This window comes from Neolamprologus multifasciatus, chromosome 1 (assembly GCF_963576455.1).
Source record: "Neolamprologus multifasciatus chromosome 1, fNeoMul1.2, whole genome shotgun sequence".
Lineage (NCBI taxonomy): Eukaryota > Metazoa > Chordata > Actinopteri > Cichliformes > Cichlidae > Neolamprologus > Neolamprologus multifasciatus.
Window position 1 is genome coordinate 28,024,933 of NC_140439.1, and position 23,457 is coordinate 28,048,389.

Consider the following 23,457-nt stretch of genomic DNA (forward strand, 5'->3'; position numbering starts at 1 on the left):
CGTTGATTCCAGCTTTACGCCACCTTTGTTGCTAAACTTAGACACATGTGAGATGCTACATGATTTATTTCGGCTTATGCTGCAAGCTCAAGAAAACTTCCAAACTTAACTGTGTATGTAACATTTACATGTTTTTCTGCACTTATATTATCAAAGGTTTAGGTCCCTATTATATTCCCTAGCTGTTTTTTGTTTTGTTTTTTTTAATCCTGCACTATTCATGTTTTCATTAGTTGTGACAGTGCAATACGTCATTAAAACTTTAAAAACGTCCCTCTTCTTTTGGCCCTGTTTTGGTCTCTGAGTTCGTTAGTTGCTGATGGTGGTGTGTTCTTTAAAGAATGACACCGGAGGTCCATTGTGAAACCTGTTAGAATGACAAACCAACCTCTAATGGCCATGTAAATAAGGGCATGTAAGATGTGTGTTGGTGTCACCTTTAGATGTGCAGAGATCCACACACATATTAGGAAATCTCATCTTTCTTCATGCTTAATGTGTTTTTGTTTTTTATGTAAACCATAATCTTTTTCCAATCTCCCAAACAAGTAAATTCGCTGCCTCAGCTTTCACTTTGACTGCATATTTGGTGAAAAAGTGAAAGACCAAGTGAAAGTAAGTGGATTGCAGTTGTTTAGTAGAAAAGTGGGTGTGTTTCTACCACCACTCTCCCCCAGACTACTCCAACCCCACTCCCTATGACTCCCTAATGCAGACTTTCTGTTGTCTGAAAGTGGAAACACTCCTGCAGAATAGGGACAAATGACCTTTAATGCTGTTCCAGTTGGATGACTTGTGTTTCATCACAAGGATGTGTTCATGTCACACAGTGATGCTCCAGGAATGTGTTTCCATGTGGGGATTCAGCCAAAGCAGGTCCTTACTGGTTGACGCTGCATTGCACTGATGACCCTCTGTGGCTCCTGTTTTGCTCCTTCAATTGGCATCCCTGCTGTGATGACAGTGGCTCCATTCAAATAAATGGGATGTCTGCCTTTTGTCTGTAGGGCTGGAAAAGGTGTGAAAAATTCGCAACTTTCTTTTATTGGAGCAGGTCTGTTTGTTTCTAGATAAAGTATTTACACTAAAAATGTCTTCCTGCTGCTGCTGTTGAGATAATAGTAAAGTTGTCTCACTTAAAACCAGAATAATAAGCAATCTGCGGCCAACTTAATTAACTGAAAAAAACTGCCACTTTAATCAGTCACTAGCAACAGAAAAAGTATTCAAGCTGAATTTCACTAAAATAAAAATAACCATTATAGAGTCATTAAACTCTTGGTTTTTTCCTTTCCATTAAGCTAAATCATATTTAATTCAGCTTAACTTCCCTTACTGATTTGCTCGGCTCCTCATAGTTTAAAGATCAAAGCTCTATAAGCAAGATGTCCAGCTCTGCCACCATCTTGAAAGGACTGCAGCACTTTTTTTGAAGTTTTCTGAGGCATGAACTAATTTAACTTTGATTTCAGTGGTTACTGAAACATGAATCACACATTTATAAAGACTGTAGTAGACAAAAACACTGGAAAGGTTAGGTCACTTTTTCCGTAAATACAATTTTTAAAAGTGTAAACGTTTAACCACCGTCTTTACTTTTAGTGAGATTCCTCTTAGAGCTCATTCAGGATAACTGCCACGTTCCTCTCTCATAATGTCTTAGACAGGGTGACCAGGTCTCCCGCTTTATATTGGACTGCACAGTATTTTTATCCCTACCCTCCCCCCCCCCCCCCCCCCTCCCCCGTCCCACATATTGAGACAATGTCCCACATTTTTACTGGCTGAAGTTTAGCAAAGTCAACACTGCGAGTCTCACAGGAAACGTGTGGCTCAAAAAGAGATATATTGAAGATGCATCCTCACTGAAACCCAGTGATGATTACCAGACAGAGTAGCAGCTGAAATAACAGTTTTAGCAGTTACTGTGATAGAAAAAGGGAACGCAAATGTGCAAAGACCACAAAAACAAGACAGCTTCCATTTGTGTTTAAACGAAGTCACAAAATACATTTTTCCTTTTGTATGACTGATGCCAAACTTCCATCTTGCATAGCTAATGTGTCCCACAGAACCATACTCACATTAATGTTGTGGACTCAGATTTGACCCACAGTTCATTCTAAAGCATTAGTGCTTCTAACAAAAACTTTTCAATTCTGCTGCTACAAAGACAGATATGTAGTGACCACCTGTCATTCCACAATACGTGGATTTATTTGTTAGATTTTTGTATTATATTGAGAATTTTATTCAGCTGTGGTGATGAGCAGTATGGATGAGGTTAGGTAGGAATATCCATGGATTATGACGTTCATAGACAATGCTATGATCCATAGTGGGAGGGAGGGATCGAGGACAGGTGGAGGTAAGCTCTGGAGAGAAGAGGAATGGAAGTCAGCAGATGCCAGAATGCATGTGAATGAGAGGACGACAGGTGTAACAGTGAAGATGCAAGGAGCTGAGGTAGTGAACCTGAGGTCCACATTTCAAAGCAAGACAGTGCACAAGGGGTGAAGGAGAGAGCAAGAAGCAGGCAAGAAGAGGAAGGGTGGAGTGGGTGGAAACAAGTGTCAGGAGTTATTTGTGACAGAAGATAGCAGAAAAACTGAAAGGGAAGAATTGAAAGATGGTAGTGAGACAGCTATGTGTGGATTGGAAACACTGACAAAAAGACAGGAGACCGAGCTGGAGGTGACTCGATTGAAGATGTTAGAGAGTTTTCACTGGGGGTGACCAGGATGGACAAGATTAGAAATGAGTACATTAGAGGTACAGCTCAGGCTGAACCGTTGGAGACAAAGTTAGACAGCATTTGCAGAGGAGTGTTGGTGGATATATTGGACAATGAATTTTGAGGCCATCCAGAGGGTTGAAGTGAGAGATGAGGATGCTGGGGATAGGGTGAGATGGAGGCAGATGATCTCCTGCGGTGAGCCCTAAAGAAAGCAGCCAAAAGAAGCTCTCCAGCTCTGTTATTTATTTTTATTTCACTTCTTTTGTTACATTTCAGATAATTGAGTTACTTTGTCTTGTTATTTTTGTTGCTATTTTATTTAATCTATCTGTCTTAAATACGTCTTATCTCAGAACGCTTTAAAAATGGCATTGATAGTTTTACGAAGCAGAATAAAACAACAAAAAAGTCTGACAACACTGCTTACATGCATGCACTTTTTTTCCTTCATATGTAAAATGGGTAATTATCATTTTCCCATAGCTTTTATTTAATTATTAAGCGTTTAGTTTTGCACATTCAGCCTGTGTATCGCCACCGCTCGGAGCCATCAGTTCACGGCGCTATTGTCACCGAGCGAGGCCCCGCCCTCGGCGTGACGCGGCGGGGAGAGCGCTGAGCCGAGAGAGGAAAGCAGCTTTAATTGCACAGCAGCGAGAAAAGCCAGCGATGGCTTCTCTCAGGCAGGAGCACCAGTACGGGCTCTCCTGTGGAAAAAACAACAAAAACAGCCCCAACAGGACGCTGTACCATGTCAAGCTCACGGACACGGCTATCAGAGCGCTGGAGGCGTACCAGAACCTCAAGGTACCTTTGTGGTTTGTTTGTTTTCTTTTTGTGTGTTTGGGTGTGAATTCATGCGTCAAAGTTTCTCTTTTATCTTCTTTCTAAAAAAAATTCCACTACCTAATTATTCTTAAATTGTTTTTCTTCGTTTATTTAGCTCGCGCTTTTAATTTAGTGTGTGTTGAGGTTGTGGCTCCGGCCAGTACAGTTACTTCTAACTGAATCAGTTGGCTTCGTGGCTGGGTAACATACCAGAACTAAACCCAGTGATTGTCAGGAAAGACGAGCCCCTCAGCTGTTTGCTGGGAAGCCTTCCTGGTGCTGCTTCAAAGTAAAGCAGAGAGGCAGCACTCTGCATAGTTATCTAATTGACAAGTAGCCTAGTTTGTGTCATAATTGGCTCCAGTGGAGATCATTAACAGCACACAGGCTTTATTGATTGTGTAACTTGTGCTTTAATCTGTTTAAATGTAAGATAAATTATATTTACTGCACTAATTCAGATTGCATAATTCTCCGAAGACGCCTATATGCAACTACAATAGCCTCATTTTCTTATTTCTCATTAGGGGTCTTTATCAAGTGAGCCATCAATATGTTTCAAAGGGAGCCAAGGGGTAAGTGTGATCATATTTATTTGTTTGTTTTCACATGTGCACATAACTGTATTTTTATGCTTCTGGGATTTCAACCCCATTTATTTGTTAACTAAATTCAAAAAGCCTGCATTGTTGTTCTTTAAATGAATAAAACAGCAACATTTCTTAAAACAGGAGCAAATTGCTCCTTAAATTCTGCTGCAAAGCTGTTGTCTCCTTCTGACTCACACTCTCCACCATGCTGCCACCCTCGGAGCGCTCAGATGGGAGCTTATAGCTGGTCTCCTCCAGCAGATAGGAGGCATGCAGGTTACTGGGTCAGGCTGTGGAGAGGCTTTGTTGGGTCAGCGCTGGGGGAAGAAGGAGGGGAGGGAGAAGTGCGCACTACACTGACAGAGCCAGAGTCAACAGTGGGGAAAGGAGTTATTATGAGTCAAATGAGGAGCATTAATAGATACAAATTAGCCCTGTGCACCTTGTTTCTACTTTGTAAAAATGCAAGTTAATGCTGCATGTGTGTCGCTGCGCAGAAACATCAGGACAGCAGTGCATTAGCAGCTTTCTTTGGCTCGTGAAATTCAGCCATAATCTGCAGTAAGCAGCCTGAAGTATGCGTGTTTTGACTCAAGTCGGGAGCAGCTGTGTCCTTGGGGAATAGTTTCTTTTCAGGCAATGCTAATTGCACAGGCTGGTTGGAAAGAGTTGACCCCCCCCCTTTCCTGTCATGACAAGATGAGCTGAGTGGTCCTGAGCTTTATGAGGGAGTGGGGGGAGGCAGGGTATGGGTAACCTGTAAAACCTGTAAATGTGAATAGTGGTGGAACGTTTGCTGCTTCTAATTTGTGTATGTGTGGGGTTTTTTTAAGTTAGTTTAAGAGTAGTGAAAACAATCTTTTATTTTTCTGACAGTAAGGTGTGGTGCCTGTAGTTTTTGTAACTAGTCCAGGATTTTTCTAACCTGCTTCTGACCTGACTCGAGCTGTCACAGAGGATTGATCGTCATGTCGGTACCTCTTTGCGCTGAGCTGTAGGTAAAGAAGCGGTCAGTCGGTTCCTGTTGTTGTTTGTGTTGTGCTCTGTATTGACTGCAACTCCCATTAGACAAGGCAATGATACGAGTACGTATGGCAGTAATTTAGAAAACGAATGCTGCAAATCCAAAGCTGATGGCGTGCTGAGAAATGCCTGCAGTTAAAATACAACCGAAGATGATAGTTGGATTCCCTGTTTTATTTATTTTTATTATTATTATTTTTTAATAGAGAAGCTGTTGTGCGTGAAAAGTGAGTTTCATTAATTTGGGTTTGTCCTGTGCTCCGTGCACGAGGGAAATGGCAACTGACTTTATATGGAAGTTTTGCTCAACAAGGTGGCGTGTTGGTAGCGATAGAGTACTGTGCAAAAGGCTTAAGCCGCCCCTAATTTCTGTTTATTTTGTGAGGAAAATTGGAAATAGGTGCTTTCATCTATTTAAACATGTGGAAACGTACATGGAAATACAAACGCAAAATACAGAGTTTTAGAGTCAGTATTTGGTATGACCACCTTTATTCTACAACGCAGTCTTTTCTCGCTACTTGTGCAGTTACCTCAGATTTTTCAAGGACACACTGCACATCATGACGAGAGATGCCAAGGTTTCTACTAACTCTTAACAATGGCTATTAACGCTGCCTAAAGATAAAGTTTAGGATTGGTTCTTTGCTAAGTTGTCTGTTGTGTGCAGACACTTTTCATCCATTAAGTGCATAAGTTACGTGATTCACAGGGCAGTGTTAAGTGGATTACCAAACCAAAAATAATACAATGAAAAATATTCTTCTGAAAAGATACAAGGACTGGACTTAAAATGAGTGAAAAATCAGACAGTTTCACAAAGAAAGGCTGGAGAACTATTGCTCAAGAGCAAAAATTGTGAGAAAGTCTGGCTCCTTAGAAGCAAAATATACAGAATTGAGGGGTGGCTCAAGACTTTTACACACTGGTGATTACTATTAGTAATACTACTACTTGTAGTCTTTGCTATTGTCATTAATATTACTATTGTTGTTATTGTACTGTTATTATTTTTAATATACATTTATAGCAGCTTAAGAACATACTTTACAAAGTGCTTAGACAAGCAAATTCAAGTGTTATACAAGTGTTACTCATAAAACAATCCAAATCGCAAATATCCATAACTTTGCTAATTATCCTGCATCCAGCACTGGTAGCTTTGTTTTGTTCAAATCAGCTTTGCTCTGATTATACTAATGCTTGGGTATGCACTGGTCTCTGGTTGCTGCATTAGTTACAACAAAGCAGTTTAGGAGAGACTTATGTGTGTCTCATTGCTGTTGACATAAACTCAGACATGATGTGCAACAAAATGCTGACTATAGTTGACTTAACAGCCATGACTGTCATTAACAGTGATTTTCTGAAAGTTAAACTGAGCTCCTTTTAATGTAAGGAATGTGTTGAATACTCTGTCATATCGGGAGATCTGAGTGAGACATTATTTTTTTCCCCCTGACAGTTCATCTGCGCCTCTGTCACTGTGACAGCTCAGGGATCGGAGAGAATCTGGCACTCCTCCCAAATATATGGCACAGATTTATAAGCGAAATGAATGTTTAGAGGTAATTACAGGAGCTGTAACGCTCTTGATTACAGCGTGAGGCATCATGACTTCAGTTTGCATTAGCTCTCCCTGTCTGCCTGGCTCAGACGTTGATAAATGTGGGGATATACGCGTGTGTGTCAGTGGCACACTTTTGCTGAAGTAATAGCTAGGTTAATGACATGAACTCTGACCTGCTAATTTTCCCGTCCCATTACAAGTTGGGAGTCCTACTTTTTCTGTGTGTGCCAGTAATTGAGCAGAGAGATCACACCTTCTGTTAAAGCGTGTTTTAGTGATGCAGTGAATGGCAGATGTATGCACGCGTTAATATGTGTGATATAATTTTTTCTGCTTGCTCTGGCCTGGGTGTTGGCAGGATGTTTTTGATTTGGGTTGGTGTGATTGTTTATCCCTTGTGTGGTCTACAGACATGATTTATTCATATCTGACCTCCTCTTTCCTGTCCTGCCCCCCTGTGCCCGGTGTGCTGCAGTCGTTAGCCTGGCAGGACCAGCGTCGATCCCTTAAGGTCCATCTGCGTGTGTTTGTTTGTTTCTTTTGCCGGAGTGAATGAAAGGAGAGGATTTTGGCACTTATTTTCCCACAAGTGTGTGTCTGTGCGTGTGTTTAGCCTGCCTATGCTGAGTTCCCGAGAGTCCCCTCTGATTGTGTGCCGTCTCCTCTGATTTGAATAACAATGAGCGGGGGAATGCAGGCGATGTGTTGTCACCCTGCCTGGATCACCCAAAATGAATCAGGTTTTTCAGACTAATGTGTTACAGTCGGTCCAGATGTGTTGTGGCCTGCCCCGAGGGTTTGTTTGTGCCCAGCGTGATAAAAACTTCCCTGCTGTGGATCTAATGGAGTGGAGAGTAACACAGCAAACAGCTTTCATGTTAACCATTTAGTTATTTAACCATGACCAAAATATAAAAAAACATTGATGGTACTTCTGTCACATCATTACTGTGTACTGTATGTGGATTATCTAAACAGTTGCCACAAAGGCACTTAAAAGTATGTGTTCTCCCCAAAAAAGTCATCTTGAGATATGATAAAGTTGCAAACCACTGCAACTAAGCATGGGAAAATCTGTCAGGCATCTTATAAATTATGCATATAAATTTACACATTATACAATACTGTACTGTATTGTATGTGTTGCATATATTATGTTTTTTTTTTGTTTGTTTGTTTTTTGCTTAATTAGTATGTGCCAGCGTTGAGAAAGTATATTTTTAAAAGGCACTGATTATATTTTTTCTCCCCTACAGTAGAAACAAGCATCATATTTATTGATATGCCTTTATTTAAACAGGAAACGTGGTTGAGGGGTATTTTACAAGGGAGATTAGAGGGGTTGTACTACGAAATAAAATTAATGTGTTAGCGAGCTTAAATTTACGAAGGTGTCTTTCTTTTTACGTGGGTCAATCTCAGTGTTAACTTGTGTTGAACACACAACGTGGTCTGGAGCAGAGTTTTGGTCTAAAATCTAACATCGAAACTAGAGCACGGCGATACGGCCAAAAATATTTATCACGATATAGATTTGAAAATTTGCGATAACGATATAACTGACAATATAATTGATGCAAGATGAAATACAAAATACAACTCCACAACTTTACTAGCGCAAAAAAACCATCTATTTATTTTCACTTAAACAAGCAGCTGTTTTTTATGTTACCAAGCTATATAAAAATTTAACAGTGCAAATGCAAATTCCTTGCTGAAACTTTAACCAAAAGACATTTCCAGTAGAAATCCTGAGCATAACCATGTATAATATCCACTAAAGTTAAAAAGAGGTGCCTTGCAACAATAAACTGCAATGTGCCAAATAAAAAAAGTCAAATACGTATTTTTCGGACCATAAGGTGCACAGGATTACAAGGCACATTAAGCGAAACAAAGCAGTCAGATAAATCAAACTTTATTCAACTCATTCTTCTTGCTTCCTCCACTTCTGTACCATTGATTCATTAATGCTGTATTCTATCACAGCTGCTCTATTCCCATGTTGTTGCAGTATATTAATGACTAACCTCATATTGTGGATGGATTCTCTCAGTTGTTCTTCTGACTGAAGTTTTGTCCGTTTATAGCATCCTGCCATGCTATTGCATTTGTCCCTAACCATCAGGAACCTTCACATTAACTTTTATCGAGTGGGAAAAAGTTAGCATTCATCCTGCAGCTTCACTGTTTATGTGATGCTAACATCATTATATACCACCTAGTCCAACTTCAGTAACCCTACAAATGTCACTGCTGTTTAGTTTTTCAGTCTTCATTGATGTTGGAAGTGATAGCAGAGCTGTACGTTTGAATTATTTCAGAAATCTCTCAGTCAGAACATGCTATATCATGTTTAGGTAACTAGCGAAACTAGCGAGCTGACTTCCGCTAACTTCCTGCTAACTTCTAACTCCGTTAAATGTAATAAATTCTGTTTTCATGGATGCCTGGATGTTAAACTTAATCGTTACACCTGGTAAAGCAGCAATGCTGATCATTTTATTAAAGATGAAAGAATTTAGACAGTTTTTAACTCTCAGTGATGCTGCAGTGTTCGTTTGACTTTGGGACCTGAAGTGGACAGAGTTTTGGACACAGATTACTCCCAGATTTACAAGCACCTTAGTCCGACAAATACGGTAATAAGGACGGCCCGCTTGCATGTTCTACAAAAAAATGTGCTTTGCTGGGTATCTGACGGACAAACACCAAACCAGTTCCACATCACTGAAGTTGCACCATTTTTACAAACCAATTCTGGTTCATCCGTTTCACTCAACCATCCGCTTTGCCTCTTCTCATTCTCCATTGCTGCCATGCTTTTCGGTCATGTGCGCATGAAAACAAAGGCACTGCGCATGCGCGTTTTACCCATATTCTATTGTGATATTTTATTTTCGTATCGTTGGCTAACATTGTACCGGTATTGCCATGAGCGGTATAATATCGTCCAGCCCTAATCTGAACTTTTCATAATTCTTTTATTTACAGTGTGTTTAAAGTTCTGTATAAATTCTCTGGGGAAGGAAAAATGTTCATAGCATGAAGCTTTTAAGCTGCAAGCCTCAGTCACACGTGTCTGTAGACTAATCGGTAATGACCTCTAGCAACTACAGGTTTCTATTGAAACGTGAGTATTCCTCAACCATTCGGTGAGCGGTTGCTGGAGTTTTTTCTGAGTTGGTAGGTGAAATTGGCTACAAAGTGCTGTACTGAGAATCTCCTTGTCATTTTTTTTGGTCACGAGCAGGATTCTGCAGTTTCCCAACACAAACCAGAATCGAAGAACCATTCCACTTTTTCAAGTTTTACTAATGTTGAGCAAGTAGTTGGTGACTGTTTGCAGGCAGGTTGGGAAGTTTGCAGGATATTCAGGTATCACCAGCAGTAAAGCACAATACTTGTTTTTTGTGCTTAAAAACACAGCTGCAGCACATGCATCGACAGAGCCCGGTCAGTGCTCTGTGGATAGCTTATTTAGCACGTCACAAATCCATAATAGTTGCAGTAAAGATGAAAAATTTTGCAGTTTTACTACAGTTTACGTTCATTGGCACCATCTTGGGTTGTTCCAGATCCAATTCCAGAACCAAATTCCATCTGGGAGCTTAGAACTAACAATTTATTCAGGAAAACACACTGAGGCAACCTGCTGGCGACTAAAGCAACTGAAAGTAGATTTTTGGTGTATATCTTATTTTAAAGCAGTTTCTAATCTGACATGAAGTTTGAGTTTTCTAATCTAAGCTAACAGAGCTTAGATTAGAAAATTGATCAGTTACGTTTATGGCTATTTATCACCAATGATACCTATTTAAGCAATAAAATTTCCCTTTGATCTGACGACATATTAAAGTGGTTTGGATATCTAATTTATTAGGATGATCACCCTGAGTAACCTGACTGACTATATTAATTTTTAAATCCAAAGGTCGATGTGTAGCTGTCGTCTTGGGTGGGGAATCAAATAATGTGCCAGGCGCACCTTTTAATGTGAGCATGTCCAGAGCCTGAAGCAGAAAGTCTGAGTTAACAGAGAAAGTCGATTACCACCGTTGTGATACCAGTTATCTGACTGAGCTTTTAAGTTTAGTTAAGTGAGCTGAGATGAATGAAGTCTGGCTGCCTTGAGCTTGCTTTGTAGTACATCGTCTGTCCAAGCTAGCACCCATGCCAACTTAAAGCATATTTTTTTTAAATGCAACAAATACAACATAAAATACAAGATATACAAAATGCATATAAAATCTAAACACCCACAACAACAAAATACCAGGCCTCTCAAGAAAAATGACTGCACACCTCCTTCAGCATGTTTAGAAAATGCTGTCTTCTGATGGGGGGGAATCAGTGCTCTTTCTTGTGAATATTCTTATGTGCTGACCAGATTATTTATGTGTTGGTGAGGTTTTTTTGTTTTGTTTTATTTTAATAAAAAATGCATGCGTTCCTCTGAGATTCATTAGCTCTGGAAAAGCGTCCTCTGTCCAATCAAGCAGCTCGGAGATACAGAGCACATTTTGGTTCGCTTATCCCGTTTCCTGTCTAATTCCCTTATGTGAAAACTTCACACACAAGTTAATGAGGTGTAAAGGGCCACTTGTCTCCCCCCGCCCCTGCACACGTGCATCATGGTACGTTGGGTAACATACCCTTCAGGGGAGGATCCTGCTTAGTTTGGAGGGTGGAAGGAGTGACATTTTGTCAGGAACAGTGACCCACAATTTGTTGAAGTTGGCAGTCTGGCCCTCGGGCACCTGCCAGAGATGTATCGTTCTTGGCATTAGAGGGGGGAGAAACCTCGAGGGATTCTTGTGGCGCAGCACCACTTCCTCCTTTTCCTTCATATCGGCCTCTTCCGCCCCAGTGCTGGAGCTTGCAGGTCTGGCAGCAGCTCTGCCCCTCTGTGAAACTGCAAATGAAAAGGAATGGAGGGTGATTACAGGCTGGGGCTTGATTACATGCACTATCTCCCACTCATGGCAGCCACATTAATCACGCAGTGTCGGCATGTGGAACTCAGCAAGAGAGAAGACACAGTATAGCTCCAAGCATTGACTGATTGACTGTGGGATCATAAACGCACGCCTGCATTAAAAACACTCAAAATCACTGGTTTCTCTCTTTGTATGTTTCTCCTCTTTGGCTCTGCCACCCCCTGCCCCCTCTCCTCCAAGCAGCCTGAAACACAGACACACATTGTGTTTTGTATCTCTGTCCTCCATTGTGGAGGGGACTTGTCTTAAATGGCATGTGTCAACTTGTGGCCCTGGGAACGATTCGGCCCTTTTGTTTGCGATGAGATGATGAGAAGTAGTGTTTACTGAAGTGTGGTGAGGATGAGGGTGGTGGTTGGCTGGCTGTCTGAGCATGTGTGTGTGTGTGTCTGTCTTTAAACCAGTGGTGGAGATGTTTGGCTGATAGCTACACTTTGGCCTTTCTCCCCCTTCACTCTTATGAGTGGCAGTAATGCTGATTACTCCCCGGTGAGACGAGCTGGAGCTGAGCCTCTTTGCTCATGCTGGATTAGCACAGACACACACATGCACAGTTTGCATTAGCAACCAGTTCAGAGTGACTTGCCTCCTGCTGATAACAGACAGTGGTGGTGGCGACAGGTTTCACTCCCTCCTCCACCTTCTCCTCCTCCTATCAACCAGAAAGGGAAGCAGTGCCATGGCATCTCACTCTGGAGCCGGGGAGGCCAGGACAAAAGACGGCCTGTTTTCAGAAGGCCATTACTCAGGCTGCAGAGGATGTGGAAACAATAGCCTGCATGAGATCTACACCCAGACCCCACATTCAACCAAAAGCTAGCAGGAAACATAAGCCCTGTGCACCGACAGCAGTCTCTCACAGTTTTTGTTCAATCGACTTTATAGTTTGATAAAGCCAGGAAAATGAGCCTTTCCCGTCCTGCACCTTCAACGTGTGGAGACATTTATGACAGTAGAGAGTGAACTGTGGCTCATTAAGATACAGTCACCACAGAGGCTGACAGACTCAACTTTTACTGTGTCAAAAACCCAGCAGCTGATTCTTTTCCTTCAGGAACAGCTGCGGGTTGCATGGGGACTATTTTTCAGGTAGAAATTAAAAATCTTGTGTGTGCAAGTGAGTGGCTTTGTCTGGGATGAAAGTTGTTCAGTTTTGAAACTCTGTCTAATTAAAATGGAGGTTTTGCAAGATTGTGCAAACTTTACAAACTAAGATTCAATGTTTAGATATGCTGGAAAGAAGCTGTCCAATGTCTGCAAACATTGTCAGTGTCCCTGGTGCATCAGCTTGTTTTTGAGGTTTGAAATCTTGCAAATGTGGACTTGTGAGGATGTACATTTGCACTCATACTGCTCTCGGAGCAGTATGTAAAGACAGCCACTTTTCAAAGATCTGCCCACACACTTCTGAGCTTCCAAGTCATGCAATTTATGGCAGCGTTATCTCTCAGCTGTGGTCTAAAACTCAGAAACAGACGGTGTGGGGAAAAATAAAAAGCTGGCATTGTGGAGGCAGGGGTAGTTACTCATAAACTATTGTTTGCCTTCAGCTGAAGTACAGTGTATTTACTGCGTTAGGTGGGATCAACCTCGAAGGATAACTCATTTTGAAGAAAATTAGGGTGTAGCTCGTTGTATACCTAACTATGGTGGGTAAGAGTTATTGTTAGGGTTTTTTTTTTTAAGAATTAAACAAAAAAAAGATTGCATGGATGCTTTAGTGATCAAGCAAGTCTGAATCTGTAAACTGGACCGAGCCAGACAGCGCACAGAGCCATAAATCCTGCTCACGTGCCCGTCATTGGTGAAACAGTCTGTCAGTCGCACCTAACCCAGTCATTATGATGTGCTTAGACTATAGTTACACATGCACTGAAGCCGTGAACTTTTCTAGACATTACTCATCATCTGTATGCAACAATGCAAAAGTCTGATTAGATGAATAAATAGACCTTAACCTGCCAGTTCCCTCCCACCCTTTAATGTCCAGTGAAACACGTGTAAGGATAGCACGGGTGACTGCAGCCATCCTATTATGAATACTTTCTGAGGTAAAGGGCTCTTGGAGTATGTAGGGTTGGGTTGACAACATTTAATTTAAAATAAATCAGAACTGCGTCACAACACCACCGTAGTTCACCTGCTATGTCAGCTTGCTGCTATGTGGCAGGTCTGGCTTCAAAAGTGCGTGTTCTGAGTTAACTTCAATAATTACTTCCTCCAAACCATCAACGTGTCTTTTAGACCCCATTCCTACAAAACTGCTCAAAGAAGTCCTGCCATTAATTAATTCTTCGATCTTAAATATGATCAACCTATCTCTAATAATCGGCTATGTACCACAGGCCATCAAGCTGGCTGTAGTTAAACCTTTACTAAAAAAGCCATCTCTAGACCCAGCAGTCTTAGCTAATTATAGGCCAATCTCCAACCTTCCTTTCATATCAAAAATCCTTGAAAGAGTAGTTGTCAAACAGCTAACAGATCATCTGCAGAGGAATGGTTTATTTGAAGAGTTTCAGTCAGGTTTCAGAGTTCATCACAGCACAGAAACAGCTTTAGTGAAGGTTACAAATGATCTTCTTATGGCCTCTGACAGTGGACTCATCTCTGTGCTTGTCCTGCTAGACCTTAGTGCAGCATTCGATACTGTTGACCATAATATCCTATTAGAGCGATTAGAACATGCTGTAGGTATTACAGGTACTGCACTGCAGTGGTTTGTATCATATCTATCTAATAGACTCCAATTTGTGCATGTAAATGGAGAGTCCTCTTCACACACTGAGGTTAATTATGGAGTTCCACAGGGTTCAGTGCTAGGACCAATTCTGTTTACATTATACATGCTTCCCTTAGGCAGCATCATTAGAAGACATAGCATACATTTTCACTGCTATGCAGATGACACCCAGCTCTATCTGTCCATGAAGCCAGATAACACACACCAATTAGTTAAACTGCAGGAATGTCTTAAAGACATAAAGACCTGGATGGCCGCTAACTTTCTGCTTCTTAATTCAGATAAAACTGAGGTTATTGTACTCGGCGCTGAAAAGCTTAGAAATATGGTATCTAACCAGATTCTTACTCTGGATGGCATTACCTTGGCCTCCAGTAACACTGTGAGGAACCTTGGAGTCATTTTTGACCAGGATATGTCCTTCAACGCACATATTAAACAAATATGTAAGACTGCGTTCTTCCATTTGCGCAACATCTCTAAAATTAGAAATATCCTGTCTCAGAGTGACGCTGAAAAACTAGTTCATGCATTTATTACTTCCAGGCTGGACTACTGTAATTCATTATTATCAGGATGTCCTAAAAATTCGCCGAAAAGCCTTCAGCTAATCCAAAATGCTGCAGCAAGAGTACTGACAGGGACTAGAAAGAGAGAGCATATTTCTCCTGTTTTGGCTTCCCTTCATTGGCTTCCTGTTAAATCCAGAATTGAATTCAAAATCCTGCTCCTCACATACAAGGTCTTAAATAATCAGGCCCCATCTTATCTTAATGACCTTGTAGTACCATATCACCCTATTAGAGCACTTCGCTCTCGCTCTGCAGGCCTACTTGTTGTTCCTAGAGTGTTTAAAAGTAGAATGGGAGGGAGAGCCTTCAGTTTTCAGGCCCCTCTTCTGTGGAACCAGCTTCCAGTTTGGATTCGGGAGACAGACACTATCTCTACTTTCAAGATTAGGCTTAAAACTTTCCTTTTTGCTAAAGCATATAGTTAGGGCTGGACCAGGTGACCCTGAATCCTCCCTTAGTTATGCTGCAATAGACGTAGGCTGCCGGGGATTCCCATGATGCATTGAGTTTTTCCTTTCCAGTCACCTTTCTCACTCACTATGTATTAATAGACTTCTCTGCATTGAATCATATCTGTTATTAACCTCTGTCTCTCTTCCACAGCATGTCTTTTATCCTGTCTTCCCTCTCTCACCCCAACCGGTCGCAGCAGATGGCCGCCCCTCCCTGAGCCTGGTTCTGCCGGAGGTTTCTTCCTGTTAAAAGGGAGTTTTTCCTTCCCACTGTCGCCAAAGTGCTTGCTCATAGGGGGTCATATGATTGTTGGGTTTTTCTCTGTATCTATGAAGCGCCTTGAGGCGACTTTTGTTGTGATTTGGCGCTATATAAATAAAATTGAATTGAATTGAAAAAGTGAGTCGAACCCCACAGACTGAAAAAGCCCGACTGTACAGCGTTAAAAGGCATGTTTACATCCAAGTTTAAGGAACAGCTTTAGCCTCTATAGATTACTCTATAGGGGGGTTTAATGGATTTTTCTGACTAATGACTTGTTTTATAGTAGAGACCAGGCAAAAGCTTTGCGCTTCAGTTTTGGTGAATTCAATTGTAGTGGAGGCGTTATTTTCAGTCTTGTTTTCCGCAGTAATTAGCAGATATCTATCTGTATGTTACACCTAGCTGTTGGACTGTTGTGCTCACTGGATTGTGCTGCAGTTTGCGAATGCGGTTTTTTAACCAAGCCTGCCGATGTTGGTGTTTGCACTCCACGCTTCGTTTCAAATAACGGAGACTTGAAAATCTGTAGTACAAAACCAGTGAGTGCCATCACGGTGGCCACATACATCTTTTATACTGCCTGTGGCCTAAACCACACGAAGCATGTAGCTTGAATGCTTTTGAAGTGGATTATTTCCTGCTGTGTGCTACGTGCAAGATGTCTCTCTTCATTCTCCTTGTTTGTTTCCCGTCACATGAACCTGAAAATACAACTGCTGTCTCATTATCTGACAGTATTTTGTCCTAAAACTCATTAAACAAATTTAATTCTTGCCAGGATTTGACCATCTGTACATGAAGTTGCATTATAGATTATAATGGGATAGTGAGTAGCACAATACTCTTCAGCAACAAGTTGCAGCTTGTATGTAGGTGTACAAATGCAAAATTTTGTGTAAACATAAAATATGTACTTCTATTTTTTTTTTTCGTTTGTTTGCACAGATGTGGCATTCAGCTCAACATTCAAGAAAACGAGAGAAATCCAAGTATAGATTTCCCAAGCCTTAAACTGCTGCTGCGTTCCCTTACACAGTCCAAGGGGGTGAAAGTTTAAATGTCTGCTCATTTATTCAGCCTAATATGTAACATGATAAATATGGAAAGATCATGATTAAAACTGTTGGAGGCCTGAGGGAATGGATTTGTGTGAGCAATAAAGGGAGTGACCTACTCTTGGTGCAGAAACTGAGATCTGGAAAATTACATTAAAGTGAACACTGCAGTTAAACTCGGTGCTCATTTATCACTGCGTGGCAGCGTTGGGTTTCTTATTTGATGGGCTGGTGTGATCACACAGGTGTCTTTATTTAATTAGGCAGATTTAGATTTGTTTGATTGACTGATGTCTCTTTCCTATGAGCTTGCACATTTTAGTTGGGAAAATAGCACCTTTTATGACCATTTTAACCTGATCACATTTCGAATCGTTAACAATTGAAGAACACGGATGAAACGGAAAAGCTCAAAGGAAACGAATGGTGAAACCTATGACAACCTAAGACACAGACTGACATTTGGACTTTGTACCACAGACCCGATTTAGGAGAGGCATAATATTTGATGGTGGGGGAATTAGTGAAAAGGCAGAAACTGGAACAAGGCTGCCCAACTGTCTGACTTACAATAAAAAAGAATGATGAGTTCTGTTATCCCTCGATTTGGGAAAACAGAAACATTTGTCAGATTCAGGCTCTGCTTGCTTTGCCTCTTTGCCTTGTGGCCTCTGGGGTCACCGAGCATTACTGAGGTCAGAAGTCTCTTTCAAAGCAATTTTTATTACAACAATTTCTTAAGAGGAGACCCTTGTTAATATTTGTAGAATACCTAACCGTCCTGATTACTTGCGCCCTGTTTGGTTAATCTGGTTTTCTTTTTGCCTCATTTAAAAAGCACAAAGATCAGAAGCAACCCCACAGATTCTTTGAATATTTCACTTCAAAGGAAGACAATAAATATTTCATTATTCATGGTCAGTTGAACTCTTAAAGTGCCCAGTCCTTTTGTTCGAGCGCCTCTCTGGGTTTGATTTGCAGTGTTTGTCTCTCAAGAGCTTGGCTTTGGCATGGGCCCCAGTGGCTGGGAACAAGAGTGATTGTTGTAGTTTGGACGATGGGGATCTAGATGTCTGCCTGTGGAGCGGCCAGCTACTGCTCCTACGTTGCACTGCGTGACGGGGCATCTGTGACAGCTGTAGTCTTGTGACGGCACGCAGCACAACAGTCCATAAATTATTGAAAGTTACTGTGAAAACATCCTGTAATGAACTCCTGACTGAAGAAGCGGCAGCCTTGTATAAAAAGTGGATGCTCTTGGCAATTACAGACTTCTAATTTTCACCTAGAAGTGCCTTACTTTTGCAAAGTTTGATGTGTGAACTCAGCTGTAAGCTGACAAAAACATATGCTGCTAAAAAAAAGAAAAGTTAATGTGCAGATTTTTAGTTTTTTTAAAAAATACCACCAGTATAATTTCTTCTGTCCTGTGAAGTGTGGTGCTTAGTCACCTTCCCGCTGTCACATATCACCCATGAATGCTTATCAGGCTTCACGTGAAAGTCAGATTACACTGGAAGTCATATTCAAATCAAGCATCACCGTCTAACTCACATGAGCACCATGTTTCTGTGTTTACTTTGAGTTTTTATTATGCAATAGGACAGAAAATGTTTTCTGTTGATAAAATATATTGAAATAGCAAAACTACAAATTGAGGGCCCTGGGCTTGAATCCACTTTGGGGCTTTCTGTGCGCTGTTTGCATGTTCTCTCCAGGTGCTCCAACTTCCTCCCAAAGTCCATAGACATGCATATTAGGTGATTCTAAACTGGTGTGAATGTGAATGTGAGTGTGAATGGATGTCTCTATGTGTTGGGCCTGAGATAGAGTGGCAACCTGTAGGGAACAGTCCGCCTTCCGTCCTGTGACAACTTGAATGGGCTCCAGCCTGACTCTGAATTGAATAAGTGGAAGAAGGTGGATGGATGGAGCAAGACTCAGGAATGTTAGATTATTTTGTAGAGCAGGCTTGGCCAACTCCAGGCCTCAAGGGCCGGTGTCCTGCAGGTTTTAGATCTCACCCTGGGTCAACACACCTGAATCAAAATGATTAGTTCATTACCAAGCCTCTGGAGAAATTCAAGACATGTTGAGGAGGTAATTTAGCCATTTAAATCAGCTGTGATGGATCAGGGGCACATCTAAAACTTGCAGGACACCGGCCACGAGGCCTGGGTTTGGACACCACTGTTGTAGAGAAACTGGAGTCAAAACTGTTCACAACCAGTTGTGCAGCACTATTAAATAATATTCTAAGTCAATCCTACACCAAAACCTTCCACGCACCTCTCGAGAAATGTAACTACGCGTCAGGTCGATACAGCTTGAATGGCATGGAAAGTTGCAGTGTGGGGTGAGGAGGGGTCTTCCTGCGAGGCGCGGTTTCTGGTTATCTCATAAGATACGACTTTGATTTCCTGCAGAACTCTAATTCAAGCTTCAGTCAAACACAAACATCAGTACAGTAAAACTTAATGATGGATATGAAGGAGTCAACCAAACCGGAAAGAGAGACAAGCTGAGCATCACTTGGGAGTAGCCGGTAACTACGCTGGTAAAAGATGTTTTTGTATTTTTGTTAGAAACAAGCAATTAATTTGCATCAGGTTATCAGATGATCAGATTTTCAGAAGTAACTTGTGTACCAGTTAGTTGAGGCACTGATCAGGATGTTGTGATGTATCTGAAGGTGAGTGGTTGAGTTTCAGGTTGAATATGCAGATCGCAGTGGGTTGGAGAATGTTCTCCACAGGTCAAGAAAGTAGCTTAAATTGGTCGTTCAGGGGTTTTGTGTGCTAATTAGCGAGGAGGTGATCTGGTCTCCCCTCCTGCAGTGAGGGCTATGTATTCACAGAGTGGTACTTTAACTTTATGACTTTAAATACTTCATTATTTCATTATGTCATTTGCATATATGGGCTTTTAAGAGTCAGGAGATTAAATTACGAACAAACAAAATGTATTATGAACTAACACAATTAGCAGAACGATGTTTGCGCCTTTTTTTCTTGGTGAATCCAAGGTTACATTGGTCTCTAAGCTGACAGATATCTGCTGTGTAATGCCCTGTCTGAAGGACAGTTGATCAGAGGTTTCCTTGAGTTGGGGGCTTTGACTCTACAACTGTAGGATCTATGACATAATGGTTTGCTGTTAAGCTGGAGCTCGTGGGTGGGGCCAATGTTTAGAGATGTAAACGTGTCTCATAATAACACAACATATAAGCAAAAATAAATGCATTTATTTATTTCCCAAGTAAAAGCTCAAATTCAGATTCAGAAGACTTTATTTATCCCGAAGGGGCAATTAAGAGACTGACCTTGCCAACCGTACATACAATACACAAACATCACATTGGGGAGACAGGTCAGGCTGGGTAGCTGGCCGGTCAGCTGCACGAGCAGCGACCCGGAACTGAACAACAATGGAAAATGCACCACATGAGAAAAGACAGGGAGAAAAAAAGAACTCCCCCCGACTGAGCTCCAACAGGGAGATCCATTTTTTTCCCAGTCAGTGGCCCATTGGAGGCAGACTTTAAACCCTTTCCTCTTTGTGGGATGTTGGTTTCTTTTTTCCTTATTGACTTCTTCCTTGTCTTCTTCAATCAACACTAGCAGCTCAGTAAGGTACGGGCTTATGACTGACTTAGACTTATGCGCTGAATCGTTATAGAGGCTTCAACCTAACTTTCATGAATGGCCAACGCTATTACCAGCTTTGATGCTTTTACGTGGTGTTTTATATGTTAATTATCTTCTGGCAGTGTCCCGATGTTTCATATGTGGTGCCACCCACATACAATTAAAACGTGGGGACTTTTTCCATCTTTGAATGCGTCTCTTTGTTGTGGTTAGCATTTTGAATTTTCAAAGAATATTCAGGCAATCATTTGTCCCTCTGGGTTTTCGACTCCTTCGTACATTATCTCACATCCATTCTGAAAGTTTTTGCATCTCCCTCTAGAAATTTGCTGACAGCAGTGAGTTATTATATTGAAGCTATGATGATTATTTTGTCACTGATTAAATCCAAAACCTGCAGTGAACAAGTAGCTGCACAGGAGTATTAGACAGTACTGAACAGGCCAATCAAAACAGCTCTGAGCTGCGTTAACTCTATGTGTAGTTACACTTCCAGGGAGGTGCACATCAGGTTACGGCATAAGTTATGTTGTAGTGTTTCTGGGGTGTTTTTGGTTACGAATTACCAAAGTCATACATTTAACACAAGTATAAATTCCCTGTTACGTGTGCTAATATTTAGCATAGTATTTTCTGTGTTCTTAAGTTTAGTTAAGCTTGTTAGCACGCTAACAGAGTACCTCTGAAGGTTTAATTTAAGACTTTAATACCAATAATACAATTTTACTTTTTCATGTTAAGAGTGACAAAAAAGTACAGATATCAGATTTACAGTATCAGAATTATTAATGTTTGTATTTGTTTGACTAATGTTTAGCTATCGTGTGTAATAGATAGAATAGATGCTATCCACATCCAGATGTTATCCAGAAGTCTCGAACTAGAGTTGCAGGAGGTGATGCAGAGAATCAGAATCGCATTTATTGGTCAAATATATGTGCAAACACATAGTAGGATTTTGGTTCTGGTCGACGGTGTCTCTCAAGCATAGCAATGTAAAACACACAATATATGTGCGACAAAAGAAGAAATAAACAATATACATAAGTGGATCATGAGTGGATCATGATGAGACAGGTCAGGGTCCCCAACACACTATAATACACTATAATAATCTAGTGTGCTCTGAGTCTTACTTCAAGTCTTACTGGGCAGCACAGTTTGTTTGTTCAGTTACTTTTTTGTAATTGTGATTTTACTTTTAGATGTAAATATAATAATTATATTTCTCAAAACAGTTTATGAGTGCTTTTCTGTTTGATCAACTAATAGATTTTTTTCCCTTGCTTGTCTCAGACTGTTTCTCTGCTTTTTCAGATGAAACATGAGCTCTTATTTAATGGCTGCTTCTCTGGTTTTGCAGCTTAAGTGGTTGTTGCGTGAAATAAGCTGTAGGTGTAAAATGATTTGGACTGACAGATGCACTAAGCTTTAGTGATTGCAGTGACATCTGTATGTAAATCAGCCTTTATATTTGTGTGCCTAATGTGGTTGTTTAACTTGCAAGACTTTAAACTTTATTGCTGTTCTGTTTCGTTTTGTTTTTTTGCTTTGAAGAAAATTGTCATCGCCTTATGAATCATTAACAGAAATGTCTTATGGTGGGGGGCTTTTGGTCTTACAGGACTATCTCAGAAAAATATTACACAGTTCAGCAAAGGCTGAATTAAAAACACAACTTCAGGAACTGAGATCCACCTGTGTAGCTACATGTAAACTGCTCTGTCCCATCCGAGTTAAGCTAAATATAGGTTGTATAAATTCCTGTGATGAAAGCCTGCAAGTAGAGACATGTGCAGCAGGCTGATAAGAAAAGAGACCCAACGTCTGTTCTTTGTTGCACACTTGCAAAACATCTGAAGTGACTTAAAGGCAAATACACAGAGGTAATGGGCCACACAGCTGAATGAGAGTAGATCAGAATTCCCTATAACAGTATTAGTTTTGTTCAGTTTAATAGCCTATGAGGCTCTTGTTGTTTCTTTAAAGTGGCACACACGTAAAACATAGCATATGATGTCTTTATTCTAGATATGTAGAGACTTTTGATTTTTAAAAACTGATATATAAACAATATATCATCATCAATTCCTCACCTTCAGCTCTTCACACGAGACCATATTATACTTGCTAATTTATCCAAAATGCACTCAACATTTGTATCTCTGTATATAGAGGGGGCAAGCAATAGAAACTATTTTCCACCCAGGTGAAACATAAAGGAGTTGATCTTTTGTTGAGCTAATCGAAGCTTTAAATTAAACACATGAGCAGTTAACCCTTTAAGACCTACCACAGAAGCAAGTCCGCCAGAGCTTATATTATATTTTTATTTCAAGTATGCATATACATCAATACAACCATTATAGCCCAAATTTTAATAATATGTCTGCATTAAATGCATAGTAATTACATAAATTGCAAAAAAGTGCAATAAACTACAAAAAAATTTAATCGTTTTTGTTTTTTTTAACATATATTTCTATTTAAGAGGCTTATCCCTCAAAACTGTAAATACAAAAAAGTGGCACAAAATAGTTTCCCACCACAGGAAATTTATTTTAAGTGTCTTCGTAGTTTTATTTTTGAAATACACCAATTTTTATATACTGCAGGAAAAACAAAAATAAATATTATAATGCAAATTTGCAAAAAAAACCTGCATCAAAATAAACTATTTCCAGCAGTGCAATATGAGTCCTAAGCATCCCAGAAACGACACAGAAAGTCATAAAGTCAAACATAACACCAGTATAGGCTCATAAAGCCCTGATGGTAAAAAACAGACGAAAAAAAAAAAAGTACATTTCCGCAAATTATGTCACTTCCGGTTTCGGGCAGGTCATGGCGGACATGCGATGGTTCGCGCTGATGGACGTAGAAAGTGTTACAAACAGCTGATCGGATCGGCAAAGCGTGTTTCTGGAATATTATGTTTTTGTTGCTGGAAGTGTTTTTTATGCAGTTTTTGCGAA

At 40.6% G+C, this 23,457-nt stretch overlaps 1 protein-coding gene across 1 annotated transcript in view; it reads left to right on the top strand.

The window, feature by feature from the left end:
- The first annotated feature begins 3,363 nt into the window (after positions 1-3,363).
- The window catches only part of LOC146525920 (RNA polymerase II elongation factor ELL-like), a 39,904-nt gene continuing 19,810 nt past the window's right edge, over positions 3,364-23,457 (top strand). Inside the window, exons 1-2 of the mRNA XM_085157068.1 lie at positions 3,364-3,544; positions 4,093-4,140. Of these exons, the coding sequence (XP_085013194.1) occupies positions 3,407-3,544; positions 4,093-4,140 (186 nt within the window). The 5' untranslated portion in view covers positions 3,364-3,406. The remainder of the gene's footprint in view (positions 3,545-4,092; positions 4,141-23,457) is intronic.